The sequence below is a fragment of the Malus sylvestris genome, chromosome 2 (assembly GCF_916048215.2).
Source record: "Malus sylvestris chromosome 2, drMalSylv7.2, whole genome shotgun sequence".
NCBI lineage: Eukaryota > Viridiplantae > Streptophyta > Magnoliopsida > Rosales > Rosaceae > Malus > Malus sylvestris.
In genome coordinates this window covers 14,124,151-14,145,889 of record NC_062261.1, presented here as the reverse complement: position 1 = coordinate 14,145,889, position 21,739 = coordinate 14,124,151, and the positions used below count along the sequence as shown (strand labels likewise).

Here is a 21,739-nt window from a genome sequence, read left to right as displayed (position 1 = left end):
TGCTTCTTCAGCAACTCTGAGAGCTAGATTGCCTTCATCATCATCTAAATGAAGAGGTCTAATCCATTGATAAAGTTGGTTACCCTCTGTATCATCATCTTCACCAACAATATCAAATACATCTAGTGGGTTACCATGGTCGACATGATCTATTTCTGCTTCCTTATCTCGAATTTGAAGCTTCATGTTATAGTAGCAATAAACTAATTTTTTCAACCTACTATGAGCCAACCTATTTCTTTGCTTTGTGTGTATAAGTGCAAATGTGCTCCAATTTCTTTCACAAGCAGATGAGGAAGCTGTTTGTGATAATACTTTGATTGCTAACTTTCTCACAGTTGGTGCATCGGTCCCATACATGATCTACCATTCAGCTACAATGAAAAACAATGTTGATAAGCCTAATAACTCCAACAAATTCTATTATAAACTTATAGTGAAATATGTTTACACTCACTAGGAGACATTGTTGTTCGAGCAGCAATTGATGTTGGTTCTCCAAAAGTTCTTCTTGCATCTTTAAACCATGTTAGCTGAATTCAATAAATCGTGTTAGTTTAATCCAACAAAGTAATTATTATAATTTAAGTAATTGTGTACCTCATTTCCAAATTGGCCAACTGCTGGTGATGCAGGGTCTAATTTAGAGTATACATTATGTACAGCACGTATAAAGGTACCATCATCTCCAACACCAGGTCTGTATTGGTATCGAGGATTCAAATAATATGTTGTTCAAAGAAACACATACTCTAATAAGAGAAATAATACTTATGCAACTAAAGAAATGAATTGCAAATTATGACATAATTTATACCTGCTGCATGCAAATCGTGGTATAATGTTTTATACCATCGGTCTTCAGTTATCTTTATGATCCACCTTGCACCATGTTTTCTTTCTAATTCATCTTTCACTATACGCATCAACTCATATACTGCCCCCATAGTAGGATACACTTCTGTGTCAACGATCTGTAAAACTTTGTAAAGAGGTTCAAACACTTGGCACACATGTTCTGATTGAGTCCAAAAAGCATGATTAAACACTATATTTTCCACCATACGACCTGCATTTGAGCGGCTCAAATTGTGGTTGGCCCAATCGTCGCTAGTGAATAGTTACTTCAACCCTGTTTTCTTCTTAAGTAGGCTGTCTAATGTAATATAGTTGGTGGCGAATCGAGTGGTAGCTGGATGAATAATTTCTCCTTTGCAAAATTCACGCATCTTTGCCAACAACCAACCGTGATTGTAAATATAATTTGTGATCGTTCTAGCTCTTTTTACCACAGTAGCAACATTCTCTCTCTTCCCCATTGCCTCAAACATGAGATCAATACAATGTGCTGCACATGATGTCCAAAACACATTATGATGCTTCATTAACTTTTTTCCAGCTTTGACAAATGCAGAACCGTTGTCGGTCACGACTTGGACAACATTATGCTCTCCCACCTCCATGATTACATCCCTCAATAATATGTAAATATACTTGTAGTTCTTTATATGGTCTGAAGCATCAACAGACTTCAAAAAAAATTTCTTTCCGTTGGAGTATACCATGAAGTTTATGATAGACAATCTGGTCGGGCCAGTCCATCCGTCACACATTATTGTACAACCATTAGTTTCCCACTTTGACCTAAACTTGTTAACATACTCACCAATGTCTTTATACTCCATATCCAAAAATTTGTTTCTTATCTCATAGGGAGTGGAAGGTTGTACTCCAACACCGGCCTGTTGACATCCCACTACCATATTTTTGAAATGATGTGATGATGCTTTCTCAGCAGGGACATTTTCATAGATAAAGAACTTGCTAATTAGACGCCCCATTCCCTCCTTCACATTACCTCCAGTGAAAAACTCCAAACACTATTTTGACGTGCTTTGGATGACTTATATAAACTTGGGGCTATTGGTGGTGTTGGTTGTGATTCTCTAAGACTGCCTTCCCGTCTCATTTGTGCACCACCACTTGTCCCGGAACCTTGTGCTCTATTAGGAATTTTATGAAGGTGTTCTCTTTCCCATGCTGATTGTTTGGAGGCACGTAATGCTTGTTTCAAACTGCGTCGTTCTTCAGGTCCCATGTCATCATCACATTCGTCCTCATCGTCATCATCATCACTGTCAACCGCTTGGCCAATGACTTCTCCTCGTAGCCCAGCTCGAATATTTTCCATTCCATGTGTTATCTTTTCCTTCTGCTGTTTTTTATTTTTTAATAATGTGCTGATGAATGCCTTCACTTCTGGGGAGACATTATCGCATCATTGGACATTTTTTGCTGGATCTAATCCACTAAGATGGTACTTAAGTCGTGTCACTCCGCCACTCTTCATTACCTGACCACAATATTTGCAAATTGTGCCATGTTTGTTTCCGTCTATTGGGTCTCCATGTTCCCAAGCTAGATCATGTTTAGTAACTCCACTGGACATCTTAAACGTACCTATATTTATTTTTCATGAAAATTAGACAATTATTTTTTGGCAAAAAAATATAGTATTGATGACGGTTATATAAGAGAACCTAAATAATAATGAATAATAATCCAATTTAATAATAATCCAATTTAATGAATAATCCAATTTGATAATAATCCAATTTAATGAATAATCCAATTTAATGAATAATAATCCAATTTGATAATAAAAAAAACCTAATATTAATGAATAATAATCCAATTTGATAATAAAACCTAATATTAATAAAATAATAAATAACATTAAACATATTAAAATTATCCTAGGGAATAATTATACAACATTACTTAATTACTTACAAAAATTAACATGCAAGTATTAATTACTTAAAAAAATTAACATACGAGTCCACACAAATTTATTTGTTGTTGTATAAATTACAATAATATAAATATAAGTTTGTAAACTTACCTTAAATATGGAACCCTTTGTGTTCAAGCTTTGGAATGGATCTGGAATGGCTTTGAAAGGGGTAAGGGAAGAAGAAGAAACGAAAATCCTCTGAATGGCTCTGATACTCCACCTCTGAGAATGTGAAAGAATAGAATAATTATACAACATTACTTAATTACTTAAAAAAATTAACATGTAATTGTTAACATTACTTAATTACTTACAAAAATTAACATGCAAGTATTAATTACTTAAAAAAATTAACATACGAGTCCACACAAATTTATTTGTTGTTGTATAAATTACAATAATATAAATACAAGTTTGTAAACTTACCTTAAATATGGAACCCTTTGTGTTCAAGCTTTGGAATGGATCTGGAATGGCTTTGAAAATGGTAAGGGAAGAAGAAGAAACGAAAATGCTCTGAATGCCTCTGATACTCCACCTCTGATAAGGTGAAAGAATATAACAGACAATGGCACACTGTTTTGCATGTGAAAGAATATCACGGACTCACAGTGGCACACGGTTTCATTATGAAAGCACCATTATTTATTGTCCATGGTCTGAAATTGCAAAAAGTTATTGTAAAATCAGTCAGGTGAGTCAGATGAGATGACCCAACCACACACACACACAGACATGCCACCACACACGCACACAACACACGCACATTCACCTCACACGCATACAGTTTCTCTCTCTCTCTCGAACCTTCTCTCTTCTGAGTCTTCTCTAAGCTCCCTTCTCCCCCTTCTCCATTCTCCTACACACACAGATCTCCCACACACACGCACAGAGACCCAAGGTCTCTCGATCCTTCTCCCACACACACGCACAGAGACCCACATCGCCTTCTGCTTCTCCCTCGTCGGCGCCGTCTTTCTCCTTTCTCTCTGCACCGAGGGTCCGAGACCCACATACACACACGCACACCCATCATCATCATCAGCAACCTCGTCTTTCTCCTTCTCCCTCTCCTTATATGTGAAATTTAAGTTCAAAATCGTGTTTTTACAAGGTTTTTGGGACGAAATCGGCTCGGGAATAGGCACACCCATCTCCGGCGAGGCCGTGGGTGTCGACGAAGTTTCCGAACACCTCCAACCGTTTCACGGCAAACAGAATATATAAAAACGTTCATCTCGTCTTCTATTTCATTTTCATACCTAGATCGGAGTCTAGGGTCCTGTTTTACAGTCGCCCGGAGCTGTAGAAGCTCCGGCGTTCTTCTCTGAGTGCCCAGTTCCAAATCTATGGCGATAACTTCGAAAATATCGCGATATTATCACGAAAACCATTTGGATAGTTAAAAAAATATCGGTACCCTTAAAAACCGATAATATCGGTGATATATCGCCGATATTATCGGCATTTTGTTCCTTTCATGACATGATGGGCCAGTGAGGTCTAAGTTCAATTTTGATTGATTAGACTAGAGAAAACTCAAAGCGTTGATCCGTGCATTTTTGTCAATTGAAGTTAGGAAAACTAATGAAAAATTTATAAAAACAAATGTAGTTTTAATGAAAAATGATAAATAAAAATGTAGTGAATAGTACCAGGAAAGGTAACAATGTGATTTTTCGTTAAAAGTGAACAGTATCGGAAGTGTTTTATTAAAACTCTCATTGAAGTTTTGGTACTTTGAGGAATTGGATCCGCTCCAAACCTTAGTGTTCGGAGCCTAGGGATCAATTCATCTAGGCCGCACAAATTCAATCCAATGATCCCCATTAACTCATTTTCCTAGCCCACCTCACAAAATCAACGATTCTGATTTCTTTTACACACCAATCAGCGACTCAGATGATTTGATCCCTAGGCTTCGGACACTAGAGTCCTGAGCGGATCGAATTTCGTACTTTGAATCAAATTTTTTAATTTGCAAGTGGCATTTTATTATAGTGGTGGAAAGGTGTTGAGTTTTTACATGACATCGTGAATTCAAACTCCGTTGGTGGCTAATCTAACATCTGATTTAACAAAATCTATCGTTTGACAAAATAAAAAATCAAAGTTTTTAATTTGAGTATAGACTCCTAAACTTGTCACAATGTGTATTAATACTCGTTTTGAATAACATTGTTAGAATATTCATCCAAAATAAATCGGGTTTAAAGGACAAATAAGGTACGAAATTCTAACTGAGTTGTTCAAAAAGATTATTGTTCCATTTTGTGACAAATTATGTGACCAATATTCAAGAATTCTTGGTTTAGTGTAAACCTGACAATTTCATGTACGACCCATAAACTGACACAAAAAGTCATGAAAAAATATAGATTTCAAGTCGAGGCTTAATGAGTTGGGGTTTTATTGAGTCGATCTATTAAGCACCCATTAAAAAACGAGTTGATTTAGGTCAACCCACTGATAAACCGTGATTTAGTCTCGGTAGCGCCATCCCATTTTTGTACAATACACGATTTTGTCATGAATATTTAAGGGTATATGATGATATATGCCCAATGAATAAGGAAATCTTTTAGCTTTATTTATCATTGTCTTTGTGGATTTATATACCTATATGGAAGTGAGTTAAGTGGTGTAGTGACTTAAGATGCCATACATGGTGGTGCATGCGTAGATGTTAGGTTTTCCTTCTGCTTTTAGGGTGGAATTTGGCTTCCATGCCTATCGAGGAGGTTGTAATTCTGGGTAAAGGTTTTTATGCATTAGCGTTGTAATATGGCATATTCAGAAGTCAGGTTGGTTTCTATACTTATCGGGGAGATTGCAGCTTTTGGTGGCCATTTATCTCTATCAGGGTTGTTTCTGACGTTTTGGGCTCTCTGTGTGAATTTAATAAAAATACCATTCTTACAATTTTTTAGATTATATATGTATTCATACAAAATTCAACAATTAATATTCAAACTTAATTGAAATCAACATCTCTGACACATCCCGACCTGAATCAGGGTATGCTGGCCGTTACGTGAGAGTGACGTAACCATGTGCACAGTGCGGAAGCAAAATTGATATAGACAAATATGAGTGAATAAAAATCCAACTATACGCAGTACTAATTAAGATAAGGTGCAGTGCGAGATTAAGTGTGAAATACACCATCATAGCATAATAGCCTAAGTGCAGTCCGACTGGACAAGTACTAGATATATAACACCTAAAGGTGATCCTACATTTGTGATGCTCTGTCAAAACCACCGTCGAAATCCCGGTGAGCCTCCAAAGCACTTCTACCTAAAACCTAGAGGGGCGCAAAACAGAAAGTGTGAGTGGGCAAAAACAACCCAAAATAAATGGGCTGGAATGTTGTGTGGAGGGCAAAGGCCCATAAGCCCAAAATAGCACCAACCAGGTGACCAAAAGTACGTCAAGTACTACAAAACATTATTCGGCACCCCGCCACTATTATCGCCAACCAGGTGACCAAAAGTACCCAATACTCCAAAATTATTGGGCAGCCTGCCGCTATTATCACTCACTAGGTGATCAAAAGTACGCCCAGTACTTTAAAATTATACATGAGCACTACTCATGTCAATCATACATAAACATACATGAGCACTACTCATGTCAATCATACATAAACATTCATGAGCATCACTCATATCAATCATACATAAACATTCATGAGCATCACTCATGTCAACATTCATGACCATCACTCATGTCAAACATCCATGAGCATCACTCATGTCAATCAACATAAACATTTATGAGCATCACTCATGTCAATCTAGCTTCAAAAGCTTCATTTACAAAGCTCTAGCTTCAAAAGCTTCATTTACAGAGCTCTAGCTTCAAAAGCTTCATTTACAAAAGCTCTAGCTTCAAAAGCTTCATTTACAGAGCTCCAGCTTCAAAAGCTTCATTTACAAAAGCTCTAGCTTAAAAAGCTTCATTTACAGCGCTCTAGCTTCAAAAGCTTCATTTACAAAGCTCTAGCTTCAAAAGCTTCATTTACAGAGCTCCAGCTTCAAAGCTTCACTTGCAAAGCTTTACCTACAAAGCTTCAATGCAGGGTATACAAATACCGCCTCCGAACAACCGCCACTTCGGCCCATACATGGATTCAATTTGAAGTCTCCAGCCAACAAACTCTATTGACCGAAAACTTGGGGGACTACATTATGTACCATATATTGGGCCTCATGAAAAATACTTGGGGGACTCTAGCCCATCATTCATGTATTGAGAAGCGAGCCCTTGTTGTATAAAAGGGACTCCCTCACCACCATTAGAGAACATCAACTCTAGCCCATATTTATGTATTGAGGAGCGAGCCCTTATTCTATAAAAAGGATTCCCTCACCATTATTAGAGAGCATCAACTCTAGCCCATTATTCATGTATTGAGGAGCGAACCCTTATTCTATAAAAGGGACCCCCTCACCATCATTAGAGAGCATCGCCACCTACTGACCGTTTCGCCACGAGCATCAAATCTAGCCCATCATTTATGTATTAAGGAGCGAGCCCTTATTCTATAAAAGGGACTCCCTCACCTTCAACGCTACAAGCCGAGCCAACCAAGGCAACATAAGCCACGAGTCGAGCAATCTCGCAGCATGTGCTACTTGTAGTTGAGCATCATTTCAGATTGAGCACCGCCTCATATCGAGCATCAAGTTCAAGACAACATCTAGTTACTTCGGCCCACACATAGACTGAATTTCAAGTCTCCAGCCAAAAGACTCTCTTAACTGAAGACTTGGGGGACTACTGTTTATACCATACTTAGGGCCTCCGTATTTAGACCTTGTATAAATACTCGGAGGACTCAAATGTAATTATGTAATAAAGGAAGGGGCAAATATGTAAAAAGGGGAGGAGCCCTTATTCTATAAAAGGGCCTTCTCACCCTCACAAACCCTAAGCCTCTCCTATCTAGGGCAAAGCTCTCACACTCTCTCCCTCACAAATACTCTCAGAGAAATACAATTAGTGTGGACGTAGCCCAAACCTTGGGGTGAACCACGATACATCTTGTGTTATTTACATTTCATGCAGATTCACGGTCGGATTTTCGTTGTTCCAAGACCTCCGGTTTTGTGCATCAACACATTTAATGTTATTTGAAGCCATAACACCATGCGTCAAGATTATATAATCCCAAAAAAATTTACTCATCTCATACGTAATGCGTGGAAAGACTTACCTAAAATAGGAACTCAATTAACGGCATTCTAACCTAACCTAGCACTTGAATATGGTTTAGTTATGTCCATTCTACCATAGGTCATGGTCCTTCTTTTGGAAAATAACAAAATGATAACTCCTTTTTAACTTGTTTTTTAAAGTAGCCTTCCCCAACTAGCTAGATTAAATTGCCCACATATATTCACCTCAACTACATACAGTGTAACTTATCGATCGAATTTAACAATGTGAACGTTTCGTTGAGTATACTTTTTCATAGGTATTTATTCATGTTACAATTGGTTAAAAAAGAATCAAGGGACTGGATTGGTTGCTACCCAATACATAAAGAGTGTTATAAGACAAGTGGAGCTGGAAGCCCCTTAAAACTTACTTTATGTAATGCTTCAATAGTACTGGTTAATAATTTTGAACGTTCTGATTGACTCAAGTTGAACTTGTGTTATATTTTATGATCAATAACTTTTAAGTACATCATAATCCTTGATTAATACCAGCTTTAAAGATTTGGGGTTTCTGTATTGTTCAATTCAACCATAAAAAATCATGAGCATTTGATAATAATGGTTGAATTTTACAATATAGAAACACCATATTCTTTAATGTTGGTATTAATCAAGGATTGACAACTTAGTAATGTAATATATGCCCAATCCTAATAATCCAAACGTTTTCTTGGTCAATAAAGTTATTGATCGATTTGATATAATATAAATTTTTAATCCCAAAAATTAAGATCAAACTCAACGATGAGTGATTAGTATTTTTCGTCACCAAGTGACTAATAAAGTTTTAAACTTAGTCAATACCAAAGTCCACTTCTGACACTTTTTTACTTTTTTTCTTCAAAGGATGAGAGACTCGTGTTAACCCGAGTACCTGACACCTCGTTCGTGGGAACACAAGAGGTTCTTTTGTTAATGCCACGTATGCATGAGATGAGTCAGCTTGTTAGTGGACCCCCAACAACAACGAATTAAAGTCAGTTGAAGCAACAGCAAACCAATCACAACACAACACAAGAATTTCATATCCGCACTCCAACACCCACTCAGAGGAGGGAGAGAGAGAGAGAGATGTTACATTCCACCACCGCACCGCCCTCAACAGTCAACATACATTTCATTTGTCCCAATTCAGATCATTTTGGATCTTGCTTTTTGTATAGGGATGGGTAGCAGTTACGACGTACGATAACTGTAATTATTTATCTATAATCGTTTATGTTCATATCTATATAACCATTTATATATTAAGTAATTGTCTAAATGGTTATACTCATACTCATAATTGTTTATAAACGATTAACCATACCAATTTAACCGTAACCGTTTAATACACGTTTACCCATTTACCCTTTTTAACTTGTTTATTTTTTTTACTATTACCCCTTTTTCATCCGTCATGTTTTTTAACAACTTGAAAATTAAAAAAAATTAACATAATTTTTTTTTTGACAATTAAACACCGTTATATGTACATTCATCATACATTTCTGTATTTTAATTTTTTAAATCTTTATACCATTCCAATAATTATAATAGTTTACGGACAATATTTTTAGTTTTTACCAATGAAGGTAATATAATATTTACTAAGTATTATTGGGTTTCGAAAATTGTTTCGAAGACATTTCAGTCAATTTTACGGTTACTCGCAAGAAATTTAAATTAATTTGGCGAATTCCTTATGGATGAGAATCATCATTCCTGCAGCAGTGTTATTGAGAGAATGACCGATGAATTCCTTGCTAATTTATTAGGTGCTAAGTATTATTGGACCAAGAACATGGTGTGTGTTAATTATATATATATAAAATAAATGGGTAAACGGTTACCCGTTTATGACCGCAGTTAATACTCATAATCATCCATTTAAATTTCAAAGGTAAACGGTTATACCCATAACCGTTTATTTATCTAAATTGTTATCCATAACAGTAACTGTGAAATTTAAATAGACAGATAACGGCAGTTACACATAACCACGAGTATTTTGGCCATCCCTATTTCTGGAGCACAATAATCATTTAATCTGAACTGTTCATGATAGAGATTAGTTAATTTTTTCAGATGTATTAACAAAGTGGATGACGAAAGTTGTAAAATTTCAAATAAATGATTCAGATTACTCAATCTGTTAGCTCAAATTATAAAATTCGAAGTAGATCTCAAATTTGTTTGTCCTTACTAAGATTATTATTTATTTAAGGTCACTTAATTATATTATCTCTTAAGAGTATTGCTATCATTCTGCTTTTGCGACCACACCGCCGCTTGAATATTATATATATATTTTTAGTCATCACCACCATAATGTTTCATCCTCATAAATTACGGTCTCTATAGAAAAGGGCAATGCATGTCCAAAGTCATGGTGTGACACATGAATTTTCCAGTTTTAATATGATAGAAGAAATCCTTCACCTCATGCTTCACTTATTTAAGTAACTAAAGTCGATATATACGAGAAAGAATAGAAACATAATCTTCATTACACGAACCAAGTACTCAATTCATAGTCTCATAAAATTAAATTAAGATAACGTAAAAAGATAACCTTTGCAGTTATTTAAGAGTCAAACTTGAGTTGTTGCTACCACTTTCAAGTTCTCGACTTAAATGAACCTTTTAAAATCTGCCCACATGTTTCCATTTGTTGCTACCATGTTAACTACACATTTTTTTTTCTTTTGTATATGCTTCTGTTTAATTATGTTTATTATTTTCATTTAATATATTCAATTGATGGTAAAAATAAACTGAATGTATACGAGAAGAAAAATAATGTGCGGCTATAATCTCTTACGATCATATTGTAGACTGACAGATTAAATTACTAATCAGTTGGGTTTCTACTTTAATATGTTATATTTATGAGAAATATTTCCCATATGGTTCAATATCTTAATGAATATGGTATTGAATTTCTATCCATGCGTCCACCTTCGAAACTCTCATTCTACTAAAGTATTACATCTTCCCTTCTTAATAATAATATTGAAAAATGTAATAACGTCGACCCCCCTTAGTACTAATATTTAAAAAGGAAAACTAATGAAAATGGCTTGAAAACTTTGAGTTTTAATGATAATGACAAAATAAAGGGTAAAGTGAATAGTACCAGGATTGACTTTTTAGTGTAAAAATGTGGTTTTTCGTTAAAGTGAACAGTACCGGATGCTTTTCGTTAAAGTTCCCTATTTAAAAAACATAATCATTTGGAAGATTGCTGTTAAATATGTAATTCAAATTCACAATTTATGAATTCGTGGTACAGTTTCAAAGTTTGAGAGTACTGCAACATCGATCACACATCCGAAGTACAATTATAAGAAAAAAAAGAGAGATAATGAAGATAAGTTGGTAAATTCCATATACTTCTTAAGATATTTAGGTCACATTGCCATAAATCTCAAGTCCAACGATCACTTTTTTCTGAAGTTTCAGTTTTTACAATCAAGACAAAGTACAGAAGAAATCGGAAGTTGAAAATCCAACCACAATATTCTTTTTTCCCAAATAATGAAAGCAAATAACAAACCGCACCACCACCAATTCGACAAAGATATTTAATTTTTCCCTCTTGAGAAAGTGGGGTTTGTCTCGCCCAGAGACTGCCGCATGGCTTCAGGATCTCCATGATTGGTGGGCAATTCAAGCCTTTAAAGGGAGTGGCTGCCAATCACCTATATGGTTGTATCTCCCTCACTCATTCTCTCTCTCTCTCTCTCCCTCTCTCTCTCTCTCTCTCTCCCCTCCATATTTTCTCCCTCCTCAAATCCTCAGACTCACAGTCGTTATCTTTCCCCACAGAGAAAGAAAGCCCAAAGCTTCCATTCTTTTCATTCCAATTTTTTACTTTATTTCTTCCTTCTTCTCAGAGCGCAAAGATATGGCTTCCGCTGTGTTCTGCAACTCCATGAACCCATCAGCGGCAGTTTTCTCAAGAACCCACCTTTCAGTTCCCGCCAACAAAGACTTCCCACTTGAATTTTCCCCATATTTTCATTACAACTGCCATTTGAGATGCAGAAGAAGAACTGGCAATAAGAAGTGTTTGACTGAGGTGAGAGCTGTGACGGAGGCGGCGCCACCCGCAGAGGCCCCCACCAGTGCACCCGTGCCGGCCCAGCAGAAGAAGAACCTGAGAATTCTGGTTGCCGGCGGTGGAATCGGAGGGTTGGTGTTTGCTCTCGCGGCGAAGAAGAAGGGGTTTGATGTGGTGGTGTTTGAGAAGGATTTGAGCGCTGTGAGAGGAGAGGGGCAGTACAGAGGTCCTATTCAGATACAGAGCAACGCGTTGGCGGCGTTGGAAGCCATTGATGTTGATGTTGCTGATGAGATTATGAAGGTTGGTTGTGTTACTGGGGACAGGATCAATGGCCTCGTTGATGGGGTTTCTGGTACTTGGTAAGTTGTTTTGGACTTTTTTCTAAATTGGGTTTTTGTTTTGAATTTTTATCTGTTTTGATTGAATGGAGGTCGCGTTTGGTGTCTAGGATTGGATTGGACTCCATAACTGGATAGCGGTTGTCCTAAACTGTTAGGTTATATGGGTATTTGCTTTTGGTTTTTCTGTGTTTTTAAGTGATCAAATTTATATCGATTGCCGAATTTGTTTCGTTTTGATTGTATTAGTCCAAAAATAATATGGGAATTTACGAACTCGATAATGAGAAGTCAAAGAAAATAAATTTTTTTTGTTTAATTGATGAATACCAAGAAAAATAATGGATGAAGAAAATATGTCAAAAAAATTAGAAATTGTTCATTTCAATTTTCAACACAATTTGCACGATTCCATACAAGTAGTATTGTTATAAGATGAGGTGTGTGCAAGTGGGAGCAATTATTGATCTGTATGCAGCCATTCATATGTATTGATGAGTAGTTGATTATCAGGTATGTCAAGTTTGACACATTCACTCCTGCAGTGGAACGAGGGCTTCCAGTTACAAGAGTTATAAGCCGAATGACCTTGCAACAAATCCTTGCTCGTGCTGTTGGGGACAATATTATTATAAATGGTAGTAATGTTGTTAACTTTGAGGATGTTGGAGATAAGGTAATGATCTCATACTAAGGAAAACTAATGAAAAGGGCTAACGATAAAGACAAAATAAAGGGTAAAGTGAATAGCATCATGATTAACTTTTTAGTGTAAAAATGTGGTTTTTCATTAAAGTAAATAGTACCGGGAGCTTTTCGTTAAAGTTCCCCTCGTACTACCTGCTAATCGGTTAAATCTTATATGGACCATTGTTTTCATCTTAGAAATGTGAAAAATTTTGGAACTTGTTTTGTACTTTTTGTTTGTTTCTATATATAATCTGCAGCTTCTTAGTGCTATTTCGATGTATTTGAACTGTATAGGCAGCGTAGTTCATCTGGTTTGGCATTTGATTCTTATGCCTCTGTCATATTTGTAGGTTAATGTGATACTTGAGAATGGAGAACGTTTTGAAGGTGATATTCTGGTTGGAGCCGATGGTATATGGTCAAAGGTATTGCAATATTCAGATGATAATTCTGGGCACACATGAAATATCGTCTACTGATAGACCATAATCTGCAGAGTATATTCATTGTAAAAATATAAAGTTGAAATCAAATTACATTTTTCTTCTGAGTAGGTGAGGCAAAACTTGTTTGGATTATCGGACGCTGTCTACTCTGGTTATACTTGTTACACTGGTATCGCAGATTTTGTGCCTGCTGACATTAATTCTGTAGGGTATGTTTCATCTTTTATTTTTCAATTATGGCTGCTATACTGGCATGTTTACTTTGCATTATCTTCTTATATGTAATGTTGTATCATGTGTGAAGACTTAAATTTAAACTTATCTTTTGAAGGTACCGAGTATTTTTGGGGCACAAGCAATACTTCGTTTCTTCGGATGTAGGTGCAGGAAAGATGCAGTGGTATGCGTTTCACAAGGAAGCACCTGGTGGTGTTGATAGCCCCAATGGTATCGATTAAGATCCTCAACCTTTCTTATGTAGTTGAAAACGTCAGATGGTGATATACGTGTGATTTCTCTCTTTATGATAGTACAAGCATACGATTCATTTGTTCTTGTCTATTTTTTGGCAGGTAAAAAGGAAAGGCTGCTCAAAATATTTGAGGGCTGGTGTGATAATGTGATAGATTTGTTACTTGCCACAGAGGAAGATGCAATTCTACGACGTGACATATATGATAGGACGCCCATCCTAACTTGGGGAAAGGGTCATGTGACCTTGCTTGGCGATTCTGTTCATGCTATGCAGCCAAATATGGGTCAAGGGGGATGCATGGCCATTGAGGTATGCATTGATTATTGGCATGTTAGTTTTTCCGGTGAAATTTAGTCTATCTTAAGATTCTTTGACATCTCTGCGTTGATTATCCAAACTTCATAGCTTCTTAGGGACTAACACAAGGCTATCGACGAGGAAGTGATCGATTCAAGAGTCATAAGACTCTTTGACACTATTATTTCATCATGACAGGATGGTTATCAACTTGCCATGGAGCTTGATAAAGCATGGCAGAAAAGTAGGGAATCGGGAACTCCTATTGACATTAATTCTTCTTTAAGAAGGTAACCCTGTGCTATTTCTTGCCATATAATCTGAAAGTAAATGGAGATAAGTTGATGAAGTTGCCCATGCATCTGAAATCATATTGTTCTTAAAATGGAAAACATAGATACATGATGTTCACGGAAGAAACCTAAGTAGTTGTTGTATAGACTTAGGTGAGTTGATGAACTACTCATTGAGGACTGTTTTTTAACTTTTTATGTTTCTTACTTTGTCTTCAGCTATGAGAATTCTAGAAGACTACGGGTCGCGATTATTCATGGAATGGCCAGAATGGCTGCTCTAATGGCTTCTACTTACAAGGCGTATCTGGGTGTGGGACTTGGTCCTTTGTCGGTAAGACCTTTTATTAAGTACATACTGAATAGCAGTGAAATGATTGGTGATGGAACGGAGGTGTTGCGTACATACTCATGTTGACTTAATACCCTTGTAGTTTTTGACAAAGTTTCGGATACCACATCCGGGAAGAGTTGGTGGGAGAGTTTTTATTGATAAGGCAATGCCCCTGATGCTAAGTTGGGTCTTAGGTGGTAACAGGTAAAATTTTGATCAACAGCTTTGTAATTTTCTGTGTCTTTTGCTTATTTCAGTATCTTTTTTGTTTTAACTAAAAGTCTCATTACAATTTTAATATGTCAAAGCGTAGATCATAGATCTTCATGTGTTTTAAACCAATACTTTTCTAAAGAATCTGAAAATGTTCTGTTGCAGCTCAAAACTTGAAGGAAGGTCCCCCAGATGCAGGCTCTCAGATAAAGTATGTCATTCAAAGTACTATTAATCAGCACCGTGTTAGTCATTGGATATGGAAACTGTTATTTCTTTACTTCAACCTACGATTGACCTGTTGGATTTTATTGTGAATTAACTGCTAATGTGTGGGCAAAATTTTATGAAGGCAAGTGACCAGTTGCGAACATGGTTTGAAGACGATGATGCACTGGAGCGTGCTATTGACGGAGAGTAAGTTTTTAATCCATGTTTCTGTCCACGAAATATTTTCACTCAATTTAGTAATCCAGTGTACTTGTGTTAATATCCACTTTGTTCTTGTAGGTGGTATCTTATACCCTGTGGGCAAGACAATGATGCTTCACAACTTATTTGTTTGAATCAAGATGAGAAAACATCCTGCATAATTGGGTATGCATATCCGTCATTCCCGTCCTCCCCTACAAGACACACTTGTCCATGAACTATATTGTTGCATATAACAGAACCATCAAAACCGTATAATTTTCAAATGCACGAGTGTTTTCAGTCAGATGTTCTAAAAGAGAGTATTCTTATGATGTTTTCTCTTAATTGTAGGAGTATACCGCATGGGGATGCTTCTGGAACATCAATAACAATACGCTCGCCCCAGGTGATTTGGCCGGTTTTGTTCACTTTACATTTATCTCCAGAAACAAACCTATTTCCTCCTTTTATGGTGTTCTAGATTGAGTGCTGAGGTATCTCTCGTCATAGGTCTCAGAGATGCATGCTCGTATCAGCTACAAGGATGGTGCCTTCTACGTGACTGATTTGCAAAGCGAACATGGTACCTGGATTGCTGAGTAAGTAGAATTATTATTATTATTATTATTATTATTTTTTTCCAAAATAGTTGAAAACGAAGTGATTTCCTCTTTTTTTGCATGCAACTCAATTTGCTAAACTGTTTCCTGCATTTCCCCTATAATTTAATTTCTCAATGTGCAGTATTGAGGAGAAGCGATACCGAGTACCCCCAAATTTCCCTGCTCGTATCCATCCATCCGATGCTATTGAGATTGGTTCCCAGAAGGTAGTAAACAATCCTTACCTTGTAGTTTTCTCCACATCTCATACTCAATACATGTGACATTTTTGTTAAAGTTGTGTTTGGGTTGTGCATGCTTTCGGACTGACATGTTCATTAAATAGCGAACGAAGTTTCAAATGAATTTTTGCAGAGCGACAGGAAAACAAAACTCACTAGATAAAGCGGTGATAGTATTCATCTAAGCTCTCGTACTGACATGGTTTTGCTTAAATTTGTTTGGACAATAAACCCGCATGAACATAGAAGTACCTTACTTTGGGAGCTAGCTGGAACTTAGAAGCACAGATAACTTCCTACTGCCATAGTATTTTAAGAAAACAAACAAACAAATCGTATATTAAGCGAATGGTGTCACATTTTTGTTCAGCGTTGTCATCTTCTTCTGTGGTTCAATCGTTTAATTCCCTAAGCAGGTAGCTTTAATTTTCCGATCAGTGCACGGAACATCATGCTTGATGTTGTATCTGTTTCCTTTGCTGGAAAGAATTCTTAGCATCCAAGTAATATGATGCAGGTAGCATTCAGGGTTAAAGTTATGAAGTCTTCTCCGAAGGGTGCCGAGAAGGACGGAGTTCTTCAGGCCGCGTGACGATTGGCGGAAGCCGGTAACTTTATAGAATGAAATTTGTACAGCATTATTGAGATCATTGGAAATGCAAAATGTGAATATGCTGCGTTTTGCAGAGTAGATAGCATTACACCATCAGATTCTACCCACCCAAAAAATAATAATAATAATAATAATGTACGACATGTAGAACTTTATATACTTGATGATCAATGTGAATATATCAATTTTTACTGGTGTCATGAAGTTTGTGTTGTGGACCAGTTTAGCTTTTACTTTTGTAAAACAATCTGAATGCTAATTAAGATGTACTCCTTTGTTAAAAAAAAAAAAAAAAAAAAAATATTAAAGATTTAATCCTAATCGTTTTTGTTAAAAAGACAATCCTTGCCTCGATCTGAGCCCACAGCCCAGTCTACTCTTAATCCCAGATCATCCATCCGTAATCCTGATCAACCAATTGAGGGCCCATTTAATGAGTTAGCTAGCTCTTGCTAGGGGAATGAGCTGAAAATTGCGACGTGTTCAAACCAGGTAAACTTGGTTACATTACATGCATTTACCATTAACAGTCATATATGGATGCAATCATACCAACTCATATGCACCAGATTCCATCAAAATTCTGAAGTTAAGTGAGTTTGGACGAGAGTAGTACTAGGATGGGTGACCTCCTTGGAAGTCCTCGTATTGCATCCCCCCACCTCTTTATTGACTATTATGATGCCAGGTGGCATCATCAGGTTTGTCCAAATGTACAGCCAAGATGGCTAGATTAGTTAGTAGTCGGTTATGTTGTTAGGAATTGTTGCTGAGTGCATTCTGTTAGACTGTTAGAAGGTTGCTTGGTGAGTAAGATACTAGTGAATATATAGGGAAGATCTGTAAGATGAAAGTTGTTGTGTAATTGATTGTTGTATGAAATAACAAGTGAGTTTTGTATACAATAATGAAGAAGTAAAGCCTAGGTTTTAACATTAATATCAGCCAGTGTTTGATCCACTCAATCTTTCATCGTTGTATGACACACCAAGCCTCGAGGAAAGCCATGGAATCCCGTGGTTCTAATCTTGAAACCATGATCGTCGATCTTAAAACGGAGCTCAAAACCAGTCAAGATATGATTAAGCTACAACTGCAATCACTTGCAGCAAAAGGCAGTAGGGGATCGTGTGGAGAATTTTCTGAAGCAACGCCATTGAATCCCAATTTTCCTGAGGGGATGAACCCTAATCCCAATTTCAATTGCCAAGATTTGGGTCAGAACACTAATCGACCACCTTTCTTGAAGATGGACTTTCCAGATTTATGGAAATAGATGATCCATTGGGTTGGGTTTATAAGGCTGAACATTACTTCGATTTTTTCAACATTGAAGATTCAAAAAAAGTGAAATTGGCATTGTTTCACACGGAAGGGGAAGCTCTGCAATGGTTCCAATGGGCGAAATGCCTCACACAATATCCTATATGGGATGATTTTACCAAGATTTTGTGCCAAGAATTCAAACCTTCAGAATTTAAAGATTGTGCTGAAAATCTGGTAAAATTAAGGCAAACTAGGCCTCTCAAAGATTATATCATGGATTTTCGAAGATTGTCTAATCGAACAAAGGATATAAGTCATGCACTTCTCAAATCTCGTTTCATTGGAGGTTTGAAGGTTGGTTGAATTGCGCCATGATGTGAAGTTGCTGAAACCAAAGGATGTTCTTGAAGCTTCATCTTTTGCCCAGTAAGTGGATGCTAAGCTATCTGATCTTAAAGTGAAATCTCTCCATAAAGCTTCTTCATTTCAACCTCATTTTAGATCACCTATTATGCAAAATGTCATAAATCCTCCAATCATTGAAACTCACCCTAAGAATCCTCATGTGAGAAAATTAACCCTTGAAGAAGTTGATCACTGTAGAAAAAATGGATTGTGTTTTCACTGCAAAGATAAATATGTTAGAGGTCACACATGTGAAAAGAAGCAGCTACTTCTTATTGATGTTCAAGTAATTGAAACAGAAGAGCTTGAGATCACTGCTTGTGCTTTTTTTTGGCACACCTGCACCTCCTACAATTAACACAATGAGATTTCAAGGGTTCATAAAAAACTACCCAGTTACAATTCTAATTGACTCTGATAGTTCTCACAATTTTATTGACCTTAGTTTAGTGAAAAGAGTGAAGGGTACATTGGATATCGACCATATATTCAATGTTAAGATTGCTGATAGAGGAATAATGGCTACAAAAGGAACCTTAAGTCAAGTTTCTGACAAAATTCAAGAGTTTATTTGAATTACTGATCTATATGCAATACCATTAGGTGGTTGTGATGTTGTACTAGGTGTGCAAGGGCTGAGAACTCTCAAAACAATTCTGTGGGATTTTGACAAAATGTTTATGAAATTCTCCAAAGGCTCTAAAACATTTTGCATTATTAGCCCTGGTTTTTTTTTGCACCAGATTGAGGATATCACTGCATTGCTAATGCAGAAACTTCTCCAGCAAGAAACTACAATTAGGGCCTTTCTTTATCACATGGATGCAACTCATGTGGATCACTCTATTGTCAACTAACTGCCCCAGACCTTGTCTCAAGCTTAGCAGCATGAATTACAATCCTTGTTGTAGGAGTATGAGGTATTATTTCTTACCCCAAATACCTTACCACTACACAGAATGCATGAACACAGAATTCCATTAATAAGTAGTAGCAGCAAACCTCATAATTGTAGACCCTATAGATATGTACATGTGCAAAAGACATAAATAGAGAAATGTGTGAGTAAATTGTTGCAGTCTGGTTTTATCAGAATTAGTAATAGCCTTTATTCATCACCTATTATTTTGGTAAAGAAAAAATGAGGTACTTAGAGGATGTGTATGGACTACAGGGGTCTTAATTTGATCATTGTTAAAGACAAATTCTCAATTCCTCTTTTTGATGAGTTGTTAGATGAGTTGTATAGAGCTCAATACTTTTCAAAGATGGATTTGAGAGCTGGCTATCACTAAATAAGAATGCATCCAGAGGATATAGAAAAGACAACATTGAACTCACGATGGTCATTATGAATTCTTCGTTGTGCCATTTGGATTGACAAATGCACCTACAGCATTTCAATGCTTGATGAATGAAATATTCAGGCCATACTTGTGGAAGTTCACATTGGTCTTCCTTGATGACATTTTAGTTTACAGTGTTTCATGGGAGTCTCATTTACAATATTTGAGGACAGTTTTTTATACATTATAAAGTCACACTTTGTTTGTCAAGAAATCTAAGTGTTCTTTTGGTCAAGACAAGGTAGAATACTTAGGCCACATTATGTCTAAAGAGGGTGTAGCTGCTGACCCTACCAAATTGGATTCTATTGCAAAATGGCCTATTCCTGATTTTGTCAAAGCTTTGATGGGGTTTCTTGGATTGATTGGATATTACAAAAAGTTCATACCACACTTTGGGAGAATTATTGGTCCATTGATTGCATTAACTAAGAAGGATAGTTTTCTTTGGACTGAAGAAGTTACAACGGCTTTTAATACTCTTAAGACATCTATGTTATAACCACAAGTACTTGCTTTACTGATTTCAGCAAGCCCCTTATAATTGAAAATGATGATTCTGGTTTTGGCATTGGAGTAGTTCTTCAACAAGAGGGTCGACCTATAGCTTTCACAAGCAAATCTTTGTGTCCTAGAAATCAACAATTGTCTGCTTATGAGAAAGAGATGTTAGCTATAGTTCATGTAATTACCAAATGGCAATGTTACTTGGTTGGTACCCATTTCATTATTCAAACTAATCATCACAGTTTGAAGTATTTTCTTCAAGGAAGGGCAAATACACCATTTCATAAAAAATAGGTATCCAAACTTATGGGATTCAATTATGAAATCCAATATAAGCAAGGCAGTGATAATCTAGCTACTGATGCATTGTCAATAGGTCAATTTGATCTGAAATTGTCTGAACTAGATGTGTTAGATCCTATGGAATGTTTGGCAATCTCATATCTATATTCTCAATGGATGGATAAACTCAAAAGACATTTGGAGAATGATGCTTGGATACTGCAAAAAATCTAGCAAGTTTTGATTAATTCTTCAGATAAAGATCTAATTAGTAATATTAGATACCAAATGGATAATGGGTTTTTAAAGTTCAAGCATAGAATTGTTCTTAGTCCTCATAGTTCTTGGAAAACAATTTTTTTTTTAAGAACATCACTCTAGTCCTACTACAGGCCATGAAGGATTCCTTGAAACATATAAGAGGATTTCTAGATCATTTTTATGGTAGAGCATGAAGAACATTAAAGAGTTGGTTGCAAGTTGCCCCATATGTTAACAACACAAGTATGAAACTCTGTCACCTTCAGGGTTACTTCAGCCACTGCCTATTCCTACTAAAATTTGGGCTGACATTTCTAAGGATTTCATTGTTGGTTTGTCTTCTTGCAAAGGAAAAACTGTAATTTGGGTGGTAGTTGATAGATTGTCCAAGTATGCATACTTTTTAGCAGTAGCTTATCCTTATTCAGCTTCTATGATTGCTCAAATGTTTGTTGATCACATTTTCAAGTTGCATGGGATGCCCAACTCCATCATTAGTGATCGAGATCCAGTCTTCATGAGCAAGTTTTGGAAAGAGTTCTTTACTCTTCGGGGTTCTAATTTGTGCTTTAGTTCAGGGTATCATCCCTAAACAGATGGGCAAACTGAGGTTCTCAAACGATGTCTTGAAACATATTTGAG

General features: G+C 36.5%; 1 protein-coding gene and 1 non-coding gene across 2 annotated transcripts; both read left to right on the top strand.

Moving 5' to 3' along the window:
- Positions 1-11,687: 11,687 nt before the first annotated feature.
- Positions 11,688-17,230, top strand: LOC126586124 (zeaxanthin epoxidase, chloroplastic). Its single transcript, XM_050250827.1, has 16 exons — positions 11,688-12,432; positions 12,925-13,087; positions 13,452-13,526; positions 13,656-13,756; positions 13,879-13,994; positions 14,120-14,331; positions 14,518-14,609; positions 14,832-14,946; positions 15,047-15,150; positions 15,325-15,370; positions 15,512-15,576; positions 15,670-15,756; positions 15,925-15,979; positions 16,084-16,172; positions 16,318-16,402; positions 16,935-17,230. The coding sequence occupies exons 1-16, from the start codon at positions 11,915-11,917 to the stop codon at positions 17,007-17,009; spliced, it is 1,998 nt and encodes a 665-aa protein (XP_050106784.1). The 5' UTR covers positions 11,688-11,914; the 3' UTR covers positions 17,010-17,230.
- A 338-nt stretch (positions 17,231-17,568) lies between these two features.
- LOC126614107 (5S ribosomal RNA) lies at positions 17,569-17,687 on the top strand. The gene has a single exon (XR_007620276.1). It is a non-coding gene; the product is annotated as a 5S ribosomal RNA (ribosomal RNA).
- The last annotated feature ends 4,052 nt before the right edge of the window (positions 17,688-21,739 follow it).

Coding starts and splice junctions, on each gene's coding strand:
- LOC126586124 (XM_050250827.1), top strand. CDS start 11,915: ATGGCTTCCGCTGTGTTCTGCAACTCCATGAACCCATCAGCGGCAGTT. Junction 12,433..12,924: donor GATGGGGTTTCTGGTACTTG/GTAAGTTGTTTT, acceptor GTTGATTATCAG/GTATGTCAAGTTTGACACAT. Junction 14,332..14,517: donor GGGGATGCATGGCCATTGAG/GTATGCATTGAT, acceptor TCATCATGACAG/GATGGTTATCAACTTGCCAT.